Here is an 18,726-nt window from a genome sequence, read left to right on the forward strand (position 1 = left end):
AAATACTATTTTGGTCAAAACCTGCTCCCTATCATAGTATGATGGAGTGAGGAGAGGAGTGGACAAGGCAAGGGCTACACGTGTCATTTATCTGGAGACTTGTGTAAAACCTTTGACATGGTCCCCCACAACATCCTCTCTAAATTGGAGAGAGATGGATTTGATGGGTGGATTGTTGGATGGTGTGGTGGTTTGGGCTAGGCCTTCCTTGGTGACCAGTTTGTAACCAAGGAAGGGTCCAGATTTATCCAGTATTCCCTACGATTTTTATGTAAGCCAGATTATAAGAAGAAAGGAGGAGAGGCCTTCGCTCTCTTTCCTTCTGGCGGCTTGGAGGTGCAGGTTCCCTGATGTTGAGTCTGTCGTGTTGGGGAGCGAGGCCTGGTAGGGCCTTGTCGACCTTGGGAGGCGGAGGCTGCCGGCGATCGTACCGGAGCGACTCTCGGTTGTCCCAAGGAGAGTGGTGGGATATTTTCTTTGCTAACTCTTAGTTACTAGATCTCAGGCTACTGATTGGGTTATATATATATACATATATTTTATTTTGGTTTTGTTCCCTTTCCCTTCCCCCTTCCCCTTCCCTTGTGAAATTCTATATATTTTAAATTGTATATATTTCAATTGTAACATAACTGTAAATATATTTATATATATCACTTTAGCTGTCTCTCTCGTTTCGGGTTTTCTTAGTTGGTTGTTTTTTTCTCCCTCTTCTCCCTGAGGTTTGGGGGAGGGGGGACACACTTCTGGTGGTAAGGTTTGGAGACTTGGCAGGGAGCGAGCTTCAAACCATATCAGATGGATAAGACATTGGTTGGATGGTCGCATCCAGAGGTCAAAGGCTCAGAGTCGCTGATGGACATCAGTGACAAGTGTGTCCCTCTGAGGTGCATATTGGGAGCACTGTTATTTAATATCTCCACTAATGAACTAGATGAAGGGATCGAGGGCACCCTCATCAGATTTGCTGATGACACCAAGCTGAGTGGTGCTGTTGACACACCTGAAGGATGGGATGCCATCCAGAGGGACCTGGACAGGCTTGAGAAGTGTGCCCATGGGAATCCCATGCAGTTTAACAAGACCAAGTCCAAGGTGCTGCACCTGGGTCAGAGCAGCTCCTGGTAGAAATACAAGCTGGGGGATGCAGGGATGGAGAGTAGCCTGGCCAAGAAGGACTTGGAGGTGCTGGCAAATGAGAGACTGGACATGAGCTGGCAATGTGCACTTGCAGCTCAGAAAGCTAATCACATCCTGGGCTGCATCCCCTGCAGAGTGGACAGCAGGGCAAGAGAGGTGATTCTGCCCCTCTACTCCACTCTGGGGAGAAACTACATGGAGTACTGCATCCAACTCTGGGATCCCCAGGTGTTACAACCCTCTCTGCCAGGCAGGAATAACTTCTTTTTTGCTGATAAATTCCTTGGACTGATTTAAAGTAAATTGATACTAATGATTACTGTTTACAGATATATATATATATAAATGGTTTATTTTAGAACAATTTTGTTGCAAAGGAATACAGGTAAATAGCTGGTTTGATTGTATCTGTAGTAACATGGCAATATAAAAGCATAAAAGTATTGCAAAGAAAAAGAGGTATTTAGCTGTTTTGGTTGCAATATAGCTATGTAAAACCATAAAGACATCACTGAAGAAAATGTTTAAGAGGAAAGAGAGAGAGAGAGAAGAAGAGTTAAAGGAAAAGGAGAGAAGGGAAGAGAGAGAAAAAGCATTTACAGTCACCACTGAAAGCTCTCTGGTGAAATTGGTTGTTGTTGTCACTGGTGTCAGTGACATAGAACTGTTGGAGTGAGCCCAGAGGAGGGCCACCAGGATGATGAGTGGAATGGAGCACCTCCCCAGTGAGAAAAGGATGAGAGAATTAGGGCTGTTCAGCCTGAAAAAGAGAAGGCTTTGGGTTGACCTAATTGCAGCCTTCCAGTACCTGAAAGGAGCCTACAAGAGAGATGAGGACAGACTATTTGCAAGGGCATGTTGTGGGAGACAAGAGGGAGTGGTTTTAAAATTAAAAGGGCAGGCTCAGTTTAGATATTAGGAAGAAACTCTTGAGTGTCCGGGTGGTGAGGCAGTGGCACAGGTTGCCCCCAGAAGCTGTGAATGCCCCAGCCCTGGGACTGTTAAAGGCCTGATGGGATGGGGTTTGGAGAAACCTGGTCTACTGGAAGGTGTCCCTTCTCTTGGCAGGGGGGTTGGAAGCAGATGAATTTTAAGGTCCCTTCCAGCCCAAAGCATTCTGTGATTCGATGAGCAGAGAGGCCGGGTGGCAGGAGGCCTAATTTGGGATGAGAAGCCATTCAGCACTCTCAGTTTGGCCGAGCTCAATGCGACTGTTCACGAGCACAGACTCACAACTGGTGTGATTTACCAAGCCTCTGGGCCTGGTTGTGTTCCACACAAACTTGCACGATCCAGATTCTGGAATAGCTTTCTTTATTGAAGCAAGGGGAAAGCAGTTTCTAGACTGCCAGCCCTAAATGCAGTGACTACAGGGAGTTAATATGCAACGGGAATAATGAGGAGAGAACTATTGGTGCTACATTTATATAAAAAATAGTATTATATAGAATAAATTACCTAAAATATATATTATACATATTATAAATAGATATGTTATAAAAAGATATAAAGATTAAAAATAATATATTTATATGTAAAAAAATTAAGGTCAGCTAAAACACAGTCTGAGAAAGATAGTCTTGGTGCAATGCTGACCTAAAGGTGTTCCATAAGGGCACAATAGGAGACACTGTGAGAGATTTATCTGTGCTGTATTTATATATTAAAAATTATTATTTAAATAAATTATATGTATGTGCACTATAATAAATATATTTTTCTATGTTGTATTAATTAAAATCTCTATATTAAATAAAAATATATATTTATATATGAAAGATTTCTGGTCAGGACCAAAAGAGTAGGCAAAATGATGTCCCTTCAGGGAACAAGGAGAGATACAGGTTAGGAATATAAGCGATGCCTCTCACTTGATCCCTGAGCAGCTGGAGCTGCCAGAAAGAATTCCTGGGCCTATCTAAAATGGTCACAATGGCCATGAGAGTGTGAGGGGAAAGGAGGATGAAAGTCATCTTTGTAGCCCCCCTGATCATCACTGGATGCTGTGCAGGGCAGACTGCTGAGAGGGGAATGCTGATGGCAGAGCGCTGCTGCACAGGGTTTTCCCTTCCCTCTCTCTGTCCACATCCTCCTCTCTTTTTTCCTGTGGTTTGAAGTGGTTGTCTTGGACCAGCTGTGAGCCCCCCAAGCACAGCTGTGTGAAGGAAGACTTCTTTCAGTGGCCTTCTAGCAACATTATTTTGAGCCGGTATCGCAGATTACGGTACTCGCTTATTGCCTGGGTGTGGGCGACCGGATTCTGCGCCAGGTGATAGAAGAGGTTGAGGGGCTCGGCCGTTTGGACTTCCGGGGGCAAGCTGATCACCTCAGGAACCCTCTGGTTGCCCACAATAAAGTGGTCAAGGCGTTTCTCCAGTAAGGAGAAACGCAGGTACTCTATGCTATCCTCCAACTGAAGCAGAATATACCTGCTGCCCCACCGTGACATGGGTATGGTGTTCAGGAGGTGCATCACAATGGTCTTCATCATATAAGTAGAGAAGCCAATGCCCACCACAGCACGGGCCAAGACCTGCAGGCATTTGAGGTGCCAGCTGTCAGGTGGAGCCTGCTTGGCAATGTGCCTGAAGAACTTCATCTCTGCCACGGCGTAGGTCTCAGGCCACATTGTGCTTGGGGTGAAGAGGGCCTCTGTAGGCTGGCTGCTCACATAGATATCTGAGACTCCTTGCTGCACCCCAAAAAGGATCTCAACCGTGAACCTTTGTGTGCCTCTGGTCACCTTGAATTTGCAGCAGCGGCTGGAGGGCAGCAACACTAGTTGCCAACTTTGGGAGTGAGGCAAAATCACCCAGGCCGCTCTCACCAACTGGTAGAACCAGCGGGCAGTTTTTTCCACATCCAGGTAGGAGCCGGTGCAGAGGGTGTTTAGGAAGTTGGGCTCCTCATTCCTCCTCTGCTCTTCTTCTGGGTGGTGGAGGGAGCACAGCACGTTCTCATCCTGCTGCTCCCTTGGGCAGGTGCACACTGGCTCCACACGGATGAAGAAGTTCCTGCCGGGTATGTGCCCTGAAGTGTCCATCTCCAGATGGAAGGTGTGCCCCGGAGGAGAAGTGAGGGGTACAAGGACACGGTACACCACATCCTCCTCCCGGGGACTCCAGCCTTCAAAGGCACTGCCCACCCCGATGGCTCGTTGCAGTACTGGGTATGAACTGTTTAACAAGAGGTGTCCAAAGACAGATATGAAAATGTCCATTATGTCAGATGTCATCTCGCAACCTCTTTCCAGGTCCTGAATAGGCCACTGTATTTGCCCCTCTAAAATCCTTCCAATGTCATTTTCAGCATCATCTTCTTCTTCCACTGCATTTCCATCATCATTGCCATTTTCTGCAATGGCACCATCATTGCCGGCTTCTTCTTCATTTTCACCAACATTTCTGACTTCATTCCTATCCTCATTGTCTTCTTGCTGCACAATCACAACATTATCTCCTTCCTCCTCCTCCTCCTCCCGGCCATTGTTCGCTGGCTGCCGGCTCCTTCTGCTGTGGATAAACCACAGCCACAAGAGAAGGCCCAGGAGTCCAGCCAGAGTCCAGAAGTCCCCCTGTTGCAAGGCAGCCCAGAGCAGGGCTCCCCAGGCCCTGACACTGCGCTCCAGGCTGCTCTGCTCCAGCTCCTGCAGCAGCCGAGTCATCTCTCTGTCCAGGAGCTCTGCACGCAGCTCCATGCGCACACGGGTGACCTCATCCAGACCATCACCCACCATCTGTGGGTACTGGATGAGGGTTTGCAAAAGCACAAAAAGAAACATTTTTGCAGCCATGGCCTGCAGGAGGAGAGAGAGAAGGGTTTGAGTGGGGCTGAAAGGGAGGCAAGGAGGTAGAGGGGAGGGGAGTGTGGATGGGAGCTGCAGGGATGTTGAGGAGGAAGGACAGGGCTCCAGGGCAGCTGGCAGGCAGCAAGGCCTGTCCCACTGCCCCAGCAGCAGCAGCTGCAGCACCATTGGGTGCCCCAGGTGTTCTGGCAAGGGATTGGCCCTGGATGCAGAGGGACAACCCAGCCCCAGGGGCAGCGTTTTGGCTCCCGCCCTCGCCCAGCGCAGCCTCGCCCCTGTGTGTGTGCACTCACCACTTGTCCAGGCTCAACTGGGGCAGCGTTACCTGCTGGGGACATCTCTAGCTGCCCCCACTGTGACACAATGCCTGTGATGTCACAAGAGCCAGATCACATCACAGCCAGGACAGCCCTGCCCTTTGTCCCCACTCCACCTCAGCAACTTCCAGTGGCCCTGGTGTAATGCTTAAGGCTGCCTTGGAGTTAATCTTCTTCCAAGAACTTCCATTCTTCATTCTTTTGGATTTATTATCATGTGTTCTTCACTGGCAGTCACATGGAAGAGCCATGTTTGAAGGGACCCTTGAGGGTGTTGGAGTCCAAGCCCGGACTCCACACTGCTTGAGCTGAAGTTAAATCTCTGAGTCACAGAGGTTGGAGAAGACCTTGGAGATCTTTTGTCCAACTGCCAACCTTACACTGCCTATTCCAACAATAAACGATGTTCCCAAATGACGCATCAACAGACCCTTTAAATGCCTCCAAGGATGGTGAATCAGCCCTTTCCCTGGGAAGTCTTTTTCCAAAATTGGTCGGATTTTTGGTGAAGGAATTTTTTCCTATGGTCCAATCGAAATCTCCCCTGGCGCAACTTGATGCCCTTTCCTATTGTCGCAGTGCTTGTTCCCTGAGAGAACAAACCATCCCCCACCTGGCCACAGCTTCCTTTCCAGTGGTTGTAGAGGTCCATTAGGTCCCCCCTCAGTGTCCTTTTTCCTCATGCTAAACACACCCAGTTCTCTCAAACGCTTCTCGTCAGACCTGTACTGCTGTCACCAAAAATCCTCCAGAATCCATGGGACAATAAAACCCTCTAACACTGCATTTTTCCTGTTAAAAAGCAAGGCATTACTTTATTCACAATCCTGGGTGTCTCTATGCCCTAAAGAATACCGGCCTCTACCTAGACACCAATGCAACTGTTTTTCACCTCTTTATTAATTTTTAGGAAAGGAAGAAATGAATGTTCACTGGTTCTAAATGATATGATTCCCTTTCATTAAGGAGTAGTCACGGATCTATTGATTATTAATTCCCCTCTGTTACAAGCCTTCCACTGTCGACACAGGCATGTTTGGGGCCTTCAGCTCTGCCCTGTGCCCTCAGCACAGGCCTGATGTGCAGGCCTTAGCAGGGAGCTGCAGGTCCAGGCCCAGCCCTTCTTCCCCACATGCACACACACACTCCCAGGGACTTGGTTCCCACCCATAGCAATAATTCAGTGAGATTGGGATCCAGATTCTCCACACAAGAGAAACGATCCCCCTACAAAAGGAAGAGCTGCCAGAGGGGAGGAAAGAAACTCCTCCAGTCTTTTGAGGGCAACTGACATCCTTTATTCCACAGTGGGGGGGATTTGGGCAAGCCAAGCGTCTGGAAAGGGTTCTTTCTCTCTCTCCCCTGCTCAGGTTGCTTTAAAAACATGAGAAAGCTACTAGAGAGAAGGTAAGATGGACGTTCTGCAGAGGGCAAGCAGCTCTCCAGCCCTTCACTTGTTGTGCCTCTGCAGGAGCAGAGTGGGATCCCTAAATCTCTGGCTCCAGCGAGAGGCCAGTGGTGGCTGCGTTTCTACCCTGAACAGAGCTCCCCTTGGAAAGGATCGCTCTGCTCTCTTGAGGCGCCTGGTGCAAAATGCCCAATCTCTGAGAGGGAAGGAGAAGAGCAGAGAAAAGGTCTGGGATTGTTAAAGGCCTGGTGGGCTGGGTCTTGGAGAATCCTGCTCTGACAAAAAGTGTCCCTTCCTATGGCAGAGGGGTTGGAACCAGATGAATTTTAAGGTCCCTTCCTGCTCAAGGCATTCTGTGATTCGATGAGCAGAGGGGCTGGGTGGCAGGAGGCCTAATTTGGGATGAGAAGCCATTCTGCACTCTCAGTTTGCTTGAGCTCAGTGTGACTGTTCATGAGCACAGACTCACAACTGGTGTGTGCTACGGTTCGTGGGGGTAGAGGGTAATGGGACCGGGCACTGCAATAAGGTTCGGGACACAGTTGAGGTGAGGGAAGCAATGCCGATTTTATTAGGGGTGACAGTGACTTCAATAGGGTAGGTTCAGGGGGTGGACTCAGGCTGAGGGAGGAGTAAAAGACAGGCAGCTCAGGGGAAGCAGGGATTGGGAGAACAGGGAAAGATGGGTGGTAACTTCGGGTCTCCAGGGGAAAGGGCCAATGGGAGCTCTCTCTGCACTGCAGCAAACTGCGGCCAATCAGAGGCAGAGGAGCGGGAAAGCAGGGGAGAACAAACAAGTTTCGGCGGGAAAAGTGTGAGGGGAGAAGAAGACAATATGGAGGGTATAAAATTTTCAACAATAAACTGGGGTACACAGAACTTCACAACAGTACAACAATAAACTGGGGTGAAACTGAGGGGAAAACTGTCCGTCCGGTGAATGTCCAATTCATCATAAGAATGTCCCTTTTAGTTTTCATATATTTTTCTCCACGCCTGGTATTTCTCCCAGTCTGATTCTTCCTCTGCCACAAGAAGCCATTCAGCACTCTCAGTTTGCTTGAGGTCAATATGACTGTTCATGAGGACAGAGTCACAACTGGTGGGATTTACCAAGCCTCTGGGCCTGGTTGAGTTCTACACAAACTTGCACGATCCAGATTCTGGAATAGCTTTCTTTATTAAAGCAAGGGGAAAGCGATTTCTGGATTGCCAGTCCTAAATACAGTGTCTACAGAGTGTTAATATGTGTTGAAACAAAGAGTGGGAGATCTATTGGTGCTATATTGATGTAATACTAATATTATATCAAGTGAACTACCTATAAAATATAAGTATGCATTAAATTAAAAATTATGTAGTTATATATTAAAAGATTAAGGTCAGCTCCAGCTGTGTCTGGGGATGACAGACTTCGTGCAATGCTGACCTAAAGGTGTGCCTTAAGGGGACAAGCAGAAAGACTGTGAGAGATTTATTAATGCTATATTAATATATACAAATATTACTATATCAAGTTAATTATCTATGTGCTATAAAAAATATCAAGAGATATATGTAATATTACCTAAAATAAATCTATTAAAAAAAAGTGGGACCAGATTTATTTGTCCTATCCTTCTATATACAAATAATGTTATATTAATTAAATTATATATCTATGTGCTATAGTAAATATCTCTATGTCCTATTAGTTTTAAATATATATATACTAATGAAAAACTTTTAAATTTCTATCTAAAAAATTTCAGGTCAGGTCCAGCAGGGTGAGTGCAACCTTGACCTAAAGATGGCCCTTCAGGGATCAATGAGAGATATAGTTTGGGATGAGCAGATTCTCCAGCCAGGCCACCACGAACACAAGCAGCAATTGTGGTGATGCCTATCACTTGATCCCTGAGCAGCCACAGCTGCCAGAAAGAATTCCTGGGCCCATCTAAAATGGCCACAATGGCCGTGAGAGTGGGAGGGCAAAGGAGGATGAAAGTCATCTTTGTAGCCCCCCTGGTCATCACTGCAGGCTGTGGTGGGCAGCTGAGAGGGGAATGCTGATGGCAGAGCGCTGCTGCAAAGGGTTTTCCTTTCCCTCTCTCTGTCCCACATGCTCCTCACTTTTTGCCTGCAGTAGGAGGTGCTCGTCTTTGCCCAGCTGTGAGCCCCCCAACCACAGCTGTGTGCAGGAAGACTTCTTTCAACGGCCGTCGTGCAGCATTCTTGAGAGCCGATGTCCCAGTTCACGGCACTCGTTCATTGCCTGCGTGTGGGCGGCCGGATCCTGTGCCAGGCGATGGAAGAGGTTGGGTGGCTCGGCGGTTTTGACATCTGGGGGCAAGAGAATCTCCTGAGGAAACGTCCGGTTGCCCACAACAAAGTGGTCAAGGCGTTTCTCCTCCAGGGAGCCGTGCAGGTACTGCATGGCATCCTCCAGCCGCTGCCGGAAATGCGTCATGCGCCAGCCTGACAGAGGTACGGTGTTCAGGAGGTGCATCACAATGGTCTTCAGGGTATAGGTGGAGAAGCCTATGCCCAGAAGAGCTCGGGCCAAGACATGCAGGCACTTGAGGTGCCAGCTGTTAGGTGGAGCCTGACGGGTAATGAGACTGAAGAATTTCATCTCTGCCACGGCGTAGGTCTCAGGCCACATTGTGCTTGGGGTGAAGAGGGCCTCTGTAGGCTGGCTGCTCACATAGATGTCTGAATTGCCTACTTGCACTCCTAAGAGCAGCTCAACCGTCAGGCTCTCTCTGCCTCTGGTCACCTTGAATTTGCAGCAGCGGCTGGAGGGCAGCAGCACTAATTGCCAACTGTGTGACTGAGGCAAAGCCGGCCAGGACGCTCTCACCAACTGGTAGAACCAGCGGGCAGTTTTCTCCACATCCAGGTAGGAGCCGGTGCAGAGGGTGTTTAGGAAGTTGGGCTCCTCATTCCTCCTCTGCTCTTCTTCTGGGTGGTGGAGGGAGCACAGCACGTTCTCATCCTGCTGCTCCCTTGGGCAGGTGCACACCGGCTCCATGCGGATGAAGAAGTTCCTACCGGGCAACTGCCCTGAGGTGTCCATCTCCAGATGGAAGGTGTGGCTTGGGGGAGGAGTGAGAGGTACAAGGACACGGTACACCACATCCTCCTCCCGGGGACTCCAACCTTCAAAGGCACTGCCCACCCCAATGGCTCGTTGCGGCACTGGGTATGAACTGTTTGACAAGAGGTGTCCTAAGAACATCATGAAACTGTCCATCAGGAAATTGTCATCGCGCTACCTTCCATCAGGTGTTCTATATGCGCCTCTAAATGCTGTCTCAGGCTGTGGGTAATAACATCCTCTTCTGCTTCAATTTCAACATCATGGTCTTCTCCTTCCCACACAATGGCATCACGGTTTTCTTCCCCTTCATTTCCACCACCATCGCCATCTCCTGCCCCCTCCTCCCGGCCATTGTTGGCTGGCTGGCGACTCCTTCTGCTGCGGATAAACCACAGCCACAAGAGGAGGCCCAGGAGTCCAGCCAGAGCCCAGAAGTCCCCCTGTTGCAAGGCAGCCCAGAGCAGGGCTCCCCAGGCCCTGACACTGCGCTCCAGGCTGCTCTGCTCCAGTTCCTGCAGCAGCCGAGTCATCTCTCTGTCCAGGAGCTCTGCACGCAGCTCCATGCGCACACGGGTGACCTCATCCAGACCATCACCCACCATCTGTGGGTACTGGATGAGGGTTTGCAAAAGCTTAAAAAGAAACATTTTCGCAGCCATGGCCTGCAGGAGGAGAGAGAGAAGGGGTTGAGCGGGGCTGAAAGGGAGGGAAGGAGGTAGAGGGGAGGGGAGTACGAATGGGAGCAGCAGGGATGTGGAGCAGGAAGAAGAGGGCTCCAGGGCAGCTGGCAGGCAGCAAGGCCTGTCCCACTGCCCCAGCAGCAGTAGCACCATTGGGTGCCCCAGGTGTTCTGGTGAGGGATTGGCCCTGGATGCAGAGGGACAACCCAGCCCCAGGGGCAGCGTTTCGGCCCCGGCCCTCGCCCAGCGCAGCCTCGCCCCTGCGTGTGTGCACTCACCACTTGTCCAGGCTCAACTGGGGCAGCGTTACCTGCTGGGGCCATCTCTAGCTGCCCCCACTGTGACACAATGCCTGTGATGTCACAAGAGCCAGATCACATCACAGCCAGGACAGCCCCGCCCTTTGTCCCCACCCCGGCTCAGCAACTTCCAGTGGCCCTGGTGTAATTCTTAAGGCTGCCTTGGAGTTAATCTTCTTCCAAGAACTTCCATTCTCCTTTCTTTTGCGTCTATTATCATCTGTTCTTCACTGGCAGTCACATGGAAGAGCCATGTTTGAAGGGACCCTTGAGGGTGTTGGGGTCCAAGCCCGGACTCCACACTGCTTGAGCTGAAGTTAAATCTCTGAGTCACAGAGGTTGGAGAAGACCTTGGAGATCTTTTGTCCAACTGCCAACCTTACACTGCCTATTCCACCAATAAACCATGTTCCCAAATGACTCATCAACAGGTCTTTTAAATGCCTCCACGGATGGTTACTTAGCCTTTTCTCTGGGCACTGTGTTCCCAAACTTGAGAAGCTTTTTGGTGAAGCAAGTTGTCCTAGGATCCAATCGAAATCTCCCCTGGTGCAACTTGATGCCCTTTCCTCTTGTCACAGTGCTTGTTCCCTGAGAGAACAAGCCATCCCACACCTGGCTACTGCTTCCTTTCTGGTTGTTGTGGAGAACGATTAGGTCCCCCCTGAACTTCTTTTTCCTCATGCGAAACACACCCAGTTCTCTCAAACGCTTCTCATCAGACCTGTACTGCTGTCACCAAAAATCCTCCAGAATCCATGGGACAATAAAACCCTCTAACACTGCGTTTTACTGTTAAAAAGCAAGGCATTACTTTATTCACAATCCTGAGTGTGTCCATGTCCTAAAGAATCCCGGCCTCTACCCAGACACCAATGCAACTGGTTTTCACCTCTTTATTAATTTTTAGGGAAGAAAGAAATGAATGTCCATTGGTTCTAAATGACATAATTCCCTTTCATTGATGAGTAATCTCTCCTCTACTGGTTATTAATTCCTCCCTGTTCATGCGATTTAAGTCCTTATTTTTAATCTTTTTATTCTGTTTTTGCCCCGGTACGGACTTTCCATTACATATCCCGAGTCTCCGTTAGTCTCTTCTTTACCTTCTGGTTTCTGTAAAATATCCTAGTGGTGCATAAATTCTGCATCTCGATTTCCAACTTCAGCAACCCACCTTTCTCTCCCTATTAGTTACCTTATCAAAAGTGAAAGCCAGGCCACCCCCTGAAACTGAAAGTTTCAGTGTTTTCCCAAGCTGTGCTCCCACAATAGCAGCTCATGTCAAATGCTGCTGGATGCAAGCAGAAAGTGATTCTACACATTGTGTACTATTAATTGAAACAACTGATTAAAAGGTTAAATAAAACCATGAAAATATTGGAAAAGAGATATCATTTCCAGCAGGGCCACAGTGGTTGCAGGATTCCGCTTTGCCACCCTGACAGAGTCTGGACACCTCAGTGTGGTTCTGCTTTGTCCTTGGGAACTGCCCATCCCTCCACAGGGACTGGCTCAGTAGTGCCCCCAAAATCTCCCTGGCAGCACATGGGTGTGCTTGGCTTCCTCCTTGTGCTGGAGGGGTCTGGTCTTTGCTGCCACTGCTATCGTGGCCTGTTCCAGCCTTCCACTGTCGACACAGGCATGTTTGGGGCCTTCAGCTCTGCCCTGTGCCCTCAGCACAGGCCTGATGTGCAGGCCTTAGCAGGGAGCTGCAGGTCCAGGCCCAGCCCTTCCCCACATGCACACACACACTCTCAGGGACTTGGTTCCACCCATAGCAATAATTCAGTGAGATTGGGATCCAGGATCTCACAACCCACACAAGAGAAAGGATCCCCCTACAAAAGGAAGAGCTGCCAGAGGGGAGGAAAGAAACTCCTCCAGTCCTTTGAGGGCAACTGACATCCTTTATTCCACAGTGGGGGGGATTTGGGCAAGCCAAGCGTCTGGAAAGGGTTCTTTCTCTCTCTTCCCCTGCTCAGGTTGCTTTAAGAAGACAAGGAAGCAACTAGAGACAGGGAAGATGGATGTTCTGCAGAGGGCAAGCAGCTCTCCAGCCCTTCACTTGTTGTGCCTCTGCAGGAGCAGAGTGGGATCCCTAAATCTCTGGCTCCAGCGAGAGGCCAGTGGTGGCTGCGTTTCTACCCTGAACAGAGCTCCTCTTGGAAAGGATCGCTCTGCTCTCTTGAGGCGCCTGGTGCAAAATGCCCAATCTCTGAGAGGGAAGGAGAAGAGCAGAGAAAAGGTCTGGGATTGTTAAAGGCCTGGTGGGCTGGGTCTTGGAGAATCCTGCTCTGACAAAAAGTGTCCCTTCCTATGGCAGAGGGGTTGGAACCAGATGAATTTTAAGGTCCCTTCCTGCCCAAGGCATTCTGTGATTCGATGAGCAGAGGGGCTGGGTGGCAGGAGGCCTAATTTGGGATGAGAAGCCATTCTGCACTCTCAGTTTGCTTGAGCTCAGTGTGACTGTTCATGAGCACAGACTCACAACTGGTGTGTGCTACGGTTCGTGGGGGTAGAGGGTAATGGGACCGGGCACTGCAATAAGGTTCGGGACACAGTTGAGGTGAGGGAAGCAATGCCGATTTTATTAGGGGTGACAGTGACTTCAATAGGGTAGGTTCAGGGGGTGGACTCAGGCTGAGGGAGGAGTAAAAGACAGGCAGCTCAGGGGAAGCAGGGATTGGGAGAACAGGGAAAGATGGGTGGTAACTTCGGGTCTCCAGGGGAAAGGGCCAATGGGAGCTCTCTCTGCACTGCAGCAAACTGCGGCCAATCAGAGGCAGAGGAGCGGGAAAGCAGGGGAGAACAAACAAGTTTCGGCGGGAAAAGTGTGAGGGGAGAAGAAGACAATATGGAGGGTATAAAATTTTCAACAATAAACTGGGGTACACAGAACTTCACAACAGTACAACAATAAACTGGGGTGAAACTGAGGGAAAAACTGTCCGTCCGGTGAATGTCCAATTCATCATAAGAATGTCCCTTTTAGTTTTCATATATTTTTCTCCACGCCTGGTATTTCTCCCAGTCTGATTCTTCCTCTGCCACAAGAAGCCATTCAGCACTCTCAGTTTGCTTGAGGTCAATATGACTGTTCATGAGGACAGAGTCACAACTGGTGGGATTTACCAAGCCTCTGGGCCTGGTTGAGTTCTACACAAACTTGCACGATCCAGATTCTGGAATAGCTTTCTTTATTAAAGCAAGGGGAAAGCGATTTCTGGATTGCCAGTCCTAAATACAGTGTCTACAGAGTGTTAATATGTGTTGAAACAAAGAGTGGGAGATCTATTGGTGCTATATTGATGTAATACTAATATTATATCAAGTGAACTACCTATAAAATATAAGTATGCATTAAATTAAAAATTATGTAGTTATATATTAAAAGATTAAGGTCAGCTCCAGCTGTGTCTGGGGATGACAGACTTCGTGCAATGCTGACCTAAAGGTGTGCCTTAAGGGGACAAGCAGAAAGACTGTGAGAGATTTATTAATGCTATATTAATATATACAAATATTACTATATCAAGTTAATTATCTATGTGCTATAAAAAATATCAGAGATATATGTAATATTACCTAAAATATATCTATTAAAAAAAAGTGGGGCCAGATTTATTTGTCCTATCCTTCTATATACAAATAATGTTATATTAATTAAATTATATATCTATGTGCTATAGTAAATATCTCTATGTCCTATTAGTTTTAAATATATATATACTAATGAAAAACTTTTAAATTTCTATCTAAAAAATTTCAGGTCAGGTCCAGCAGGGTGAGTGCAACCTTGACCTAAAGATGGCCCTTCAGGGATCAATGAGAGATATAGTTTGGGATGAGCAGATTCTCCAGCCAGGCCACCACGAACACAAGCAGCAATTGTGGTGATGCCTATCACTTGATCCCTGAGCAGCTGGAGCTACCAGAAAGAATTCCTGGCCCATCTAAAATGGCCACAATGGCCGTGAGAGTGGGAGGGCAAAGAAGGATGAAAGTCATCTTTGTAGCCCCCCTGGTCATCACTGGAGGCTGTGGTGGGCAGCTGAGAGGGGAATGCTGATGGCAGAGCGCTGCTGCAAAGGGTTTTCCTTTCCCTCTCTCTGTCCCACATGCTCCTCACTTTTTGCCTGCAGTAGGAGGTGCTCGTCTTTGCCCAGCTGTGAGCCCCCCAAGCACAGCTGTGTGCAGGAAGACTTCTTTCAACGGCCGTCGTGCAGCATTCTTGAGAGCCGATGTCCCAGTTCCACGGCACTCGTTCATTGCCTGCATGTGGGCGGCCGGATCCTGTGCCAGGCGATGGAAGAGGTTGGGTGGCTCGGCGGTTTTGACATCTGGGGGCAAGAGAATCTCCTGAGGAAACGTCCGGTTGCCCACAACAAAGTGGTCAAGGCGTTTCTCCTCCAGGGAGCCGTGCAGGTACTGCATGGCATCCTCCAGCCGCTGCCGGAAATGCGTCATGCGCCAGCCTGACAGAGGTACAGTGTTCAGGAGGTGCATCACAATGGTCTTCAGGGTATAGGTGGAGAAGCCTATGCCCAGAAGAGCTCGGGCCAAGACATGCAGGCACTTGAGGTGCCAGCTGTTAGGTGGAGCCTGACGGGTAATGAGACTGAAGAATTTCATCTCTGCCACGGCGTAGGTCTCAGGCCACACTGTGCTTGGGGTGAAGAGGGCCTCTGTAGGCTGGCTGCTCACATAGATGTCTGAATTGCCTACTTGCACTCCTAAGAGCAGCTCAACCGTCAGGCTCTCTCTGCCTCTGGTCACCTTGAATTTGCAGCAGCGGCTGGAGGGCAGCAGCACTAATTGCCAACTGTGTGACTGAGGCAAAGCCGGCCAGGACGCTCTCACCAACTGGTAGAACCAGCGGGCAGTTTTCTCCACATCCAGGTAGGAGCCGGTGCAGAGGGTGTTTAGGAAGTTGGGCTCCTCATTCCTCCTCTGCTCTTCTTCTGGGTGGTGGAGGGAGCACAGCACGTTCTCATCCTGCTGCTCCCTTGGGCAGGTGCACACCGGCTCCATGCGGATGAAGAAGTTTCCTACCGGGCAACTGCTCTGAGGTGTCCATCTCCAGATGGAAGGTGTGGCTTGGGGGAGGAGTGAGAGGTACAAGGACACGGTACACCACATCCTCCTCCCGGGGACTCCAACCTTCAAAGGCACTGCCCACCCCAATGGCTCGTTGCGGCACTGGGTATGAACTGTTTGACAAGAGGTGTCCAAAGAACATCATGAAACTGTCCATCAGGAAATTTGTCATCTCGCTACCTTCCATCAGGTGTTCTATATGCGCCTCTAAATGCTGTCTCAGGCTGTGGGTAATAACATCCTCTTCTACTTCAATTTCAACATCATGGTCTTCTCCTTCCCACACAATGGCATCACGGTTTTCTTCCCCTTCATTTCCACCACCATCACCATCTCCTGCCCCCTCCTCCCGGCCATTGTTGGCTGGCTGGCGGCTCCTTCTGCTGCGGATAAACCACAGCCACAAGAGGAGGCCCAGGAGTCCAGCCAGAGCCAGAAGTCCCCCTGTTGCAAGGCAGCCCAGAGCAGGGCTCCCCAGGCCCTGACACTGCGCTCCAGGCTGCTCTGCTCCAGTTCCTGCAGCAGCCGAGTCATCTCTCTGTCCAGGAGCTCTGCACGCAGCTCCATGCGCACACGGGTGACCTCATCCAGCCCATCACCCACCATCTGTGGGTACTGGATGAGGGTTTGCAAAAGCTTAAAAAGAAACATTTTCACAGCCATGGCCTGCAGGAGGAGAGAGAGAAGGGTTTGAGTGGGGCTGAAAGGGAGGGAAGGAGGTAGAGGGGAGGGGAGTACGAATGGGAGCAGCGGGGATGTGGAGCAGGAAGAAGAGGGCTCCAGGGCAGCTGGCAGGCAGCAAGGCCTGTCCCACTGCCCCAGCAGCAGTAGCACCATTGGGTGCCCAGGTGTTCTGGTGAGGGATTGGCCCTGGATGCAGAGGGACAACCCAGCCCCAGGGGCAGCGTTTCAGCCCCGGCCCTCGCCCAGCACAGCCTCGCCCCTGTGTGTGTGCACTCACCACTTGTCCAGGCTCACTGGGGCAAGCGTTACCTGCTGGGGCCATCTCTAGCTGCCCCCACTGTGACACAATGCCTGTGATGTAACAAGAGCCAGATCACATCACAGCCAGGACAGCCCTGCCCTTTGTCCCCACCCCGGCTCAGCAACTTCCTGTGGCCCTGATGTGATGCTTAAGGCTGCCTTGGAGTTAATCTTCTTCCAAGAACTTCCATTCTCCTTTCTTTTGCGTCTATTATCATCTGTTCTTCAGTGGCAGTCACATGGAAGAGCCATGTTTGAAGGGACCCTTGAGGGTGTTGGAGTCCAAGCCCGGACTCCACACTGCTTGAGCTGAAGTTAAATCTCTGAGTCACAGAGGTTGGAGAAGACCTTGGAGATCTTTTGTCCAACTGCCAACCTGACACTGCCTATTCCACCAATAAACCATGTTCCCAAATGACTCATCAACAGACCCTTTAAATGCCTCCACGGATGGTTACTTAGCCTTTTCTCTGGGCACTGTGTTCCCAAACTTGAGAAGCTTTTTGGTGAAGGAAGTTGTCCTAGGATCCAATCGAAATCTCCCCTGGCGCAACTTGATGCCCTTTCCTCTTGTCACAGTGCTTGTTCCCTGAGAGAACAAGCCATCCCACACCTGGCTACTGCTTCCTTTCTGGTTGTTGTGGAGAACGATTAGGTCCCCCCTGAACTTCTTTTTCCTCATGTGAAACACACCCAGTTCTCTCAAACGCTTCTCATCAGACCTGTACTGCTGTCACCAAAATCCTCCAGAATCCATGGGACAATAAAACCCTCTAACACTGCATTTTACTGTTAAAAAGCAAGGCATTACTTTATTCACAATCCTGAGTGTGTCCATGTTCCTAAAGAATCCCGGCCTCTATTCAGACACCAATGCAACTGGTTTTCACACTCTTTATTAATTTTAGGGAAGAAAGAAATGAATGTCCATTGGTTCTAAATGACATAATTCCCTTTCATTGATGAGTAATCTCTCCTCTACTGGTTATTAATTCCTCCCTGTTCATGCGAATTAAGTCCTTATTTTAATCTTTTTATTCTGTTTTTGCCCCGGTACGGACTTTCCGTTACATATCCCGAGTCTCCGTTAGTCTCTTCTTTACCTTCTTGTTTCTGTAAAATATCTTAGTGGTGCATAAATTCTGCATCTCGATTTCCAACTTCAGCAACCCACCTTTCTCTCCCTATTAGTTACCTTATCAAAAGTGAAAGCCAGGCCACCCCCTGAAACTGAAAGTTTCAGTGTTTTTCCCAAGCTGTGCTCCCACAATAGCAGCTCATGTCAATGCTGCTGGATGCAAGCAGAAAGTGATTCTACACATTGTGTACTATTAATTGAAACAACTGATTAAAAGGTTAAATAAAACCATGAAAATATGGAAAAGAGATATCATTTCCAGCAGGGCCACAGTGGTTGCAGGATTCCGCTTTGCCACCCTGACAGAGTCTGGACACCTCAGTGTGGTTCTGCTTTGTCCTTGGGAACTGCCCATCCCTCCACAGGGACTGGCTCAGTAGTGCCCCCAAAATCTCCCTGGCAGCACATGGGTGTGCTTGGCTTCCTCCTTGTGCTGGAGGGGTCTGGCCTTTGCTGCCACTGCTATCGTGGCCTGTTCCAGCCTTCCACTGTCGACACAGGCATGTTTGGGGCCTTCAGCTCTGCCCTGTGCCCTCAGCACAGGCCTGATGTGCAGGCCTTAGCAGGGAGCTGCAGGTCCAGGCCCAGCCCTTCCCCACATGCACACACATACTCTCAGGGACTTGGTTCCCACCCATAGCAATAATTCAGTGAGATTGGGATCCAGGATCTCACAACCCACACAAGAGAAAGGATCCCCCTACAAAAGGAAGAGCTGCCAGAGGGGAGGAAAGAAACTCCTCCAGTCCTCTGAGGGCAACTGACATCCTTTA

At 49.4% G+C, this 18,726-nt stretch overlaps 3 protein-coding genes across 3 annotated transcripts; all 3 read right to left on the reverse strand.

Moving 5' to 3' along the window:
* Positions 1-2,211: 2,211 nt before the first annotated feature.
* LOC116789039 (inositol 1,4,5-trisphosphate receptor-interacting protein-like 1) lies at positions 2,212-5,284 on the reverse strand. Its single transcript, XM_032692360.1, has 2 exons — positions 5,239-5,284; positions 2,212-4,936 (listed from the first exon to the last, which is right to left on the reverse strand). The coding sequence occupies exons 1-2, from the start codon at positions 5,281-5,283 to the stop codon at positions 3,317-3,319; spliced, it is 1,665 nt and encodes a 554-aa protein (XP_032548251.1). The 5' UTR covers position 5,284; the 3' UTR covers positions 2,212-3,316.
* A 3,562-nt stretch (positions 5,285-8,846) lies between these two features.
* Positions 8,847-10,997, reverse strand: LOC116788384 (inositol 1,4,5-trisphosphate receptor-interacting protein-like 1). The gene is given in 3 exon segments (XM_032691178.1): positions 8,847-9,910; positions 9,913-10,414; positions 10,711-10,997. Coding segments are annotated over 3 exon segments (1,596 nt in total). The 5' UTR covers positions 10,756-10,997; the 3' UTR covers positions 8,847-8,861.
* Positions 10,998-14,942: 3,945 nt separating this feature from the next.
* On the reverse strand, positions 14,943-16,039 carry LOC116788456 (inositol 1,4,5-trisphosphate receptor-interacting protein-like 1). The gene is given in 3 exon segments (XM_032691298.1): positions 14,943-14,996; positions 14,998-15,780; positions 15,782-16,039. Coding segments are annotated over 3 exon segments (1,074 nt in total). The 5' UTR covers positions 16,019-16,039.
* Between the last annotated feature and the right edge of the window lie 2,687 nt (positions 16,040-18,726).

This window comes from Chiroxiphia lanceolata, chromosome 6 (assembly GCF_009829145.1).
Source record: "Chiroxiphia lanceolata isolate bChiLan1 chromosome 6, bChiLan1.pri, whole genome shotgun sequence".
Lineage (NCBI taxonomy): Eukaryota > Metazoa > Chordata > Aves > Passeriformes > Pipridae > Chiroxiphia > Chiroxiphia lanceolata.

Excerpts from the sequence above, each read along its gene's own strand:
- LOC116789039 (XM_032692360.1), bottom strand. The coding sequence starts at position 5,283 with ATGTCCCCAGCAGGTAACGCTGCCCCAGTTGAGCCTGGACAAGTG. Across the intron at positions 4,937-5,238 it reads CAGTTGAGCCTGGACAAGTG|GCCATGGCTGCAAAAATGTT; the intron begins GTGAGTGCACAC and ends CTCCTCCTGCAG.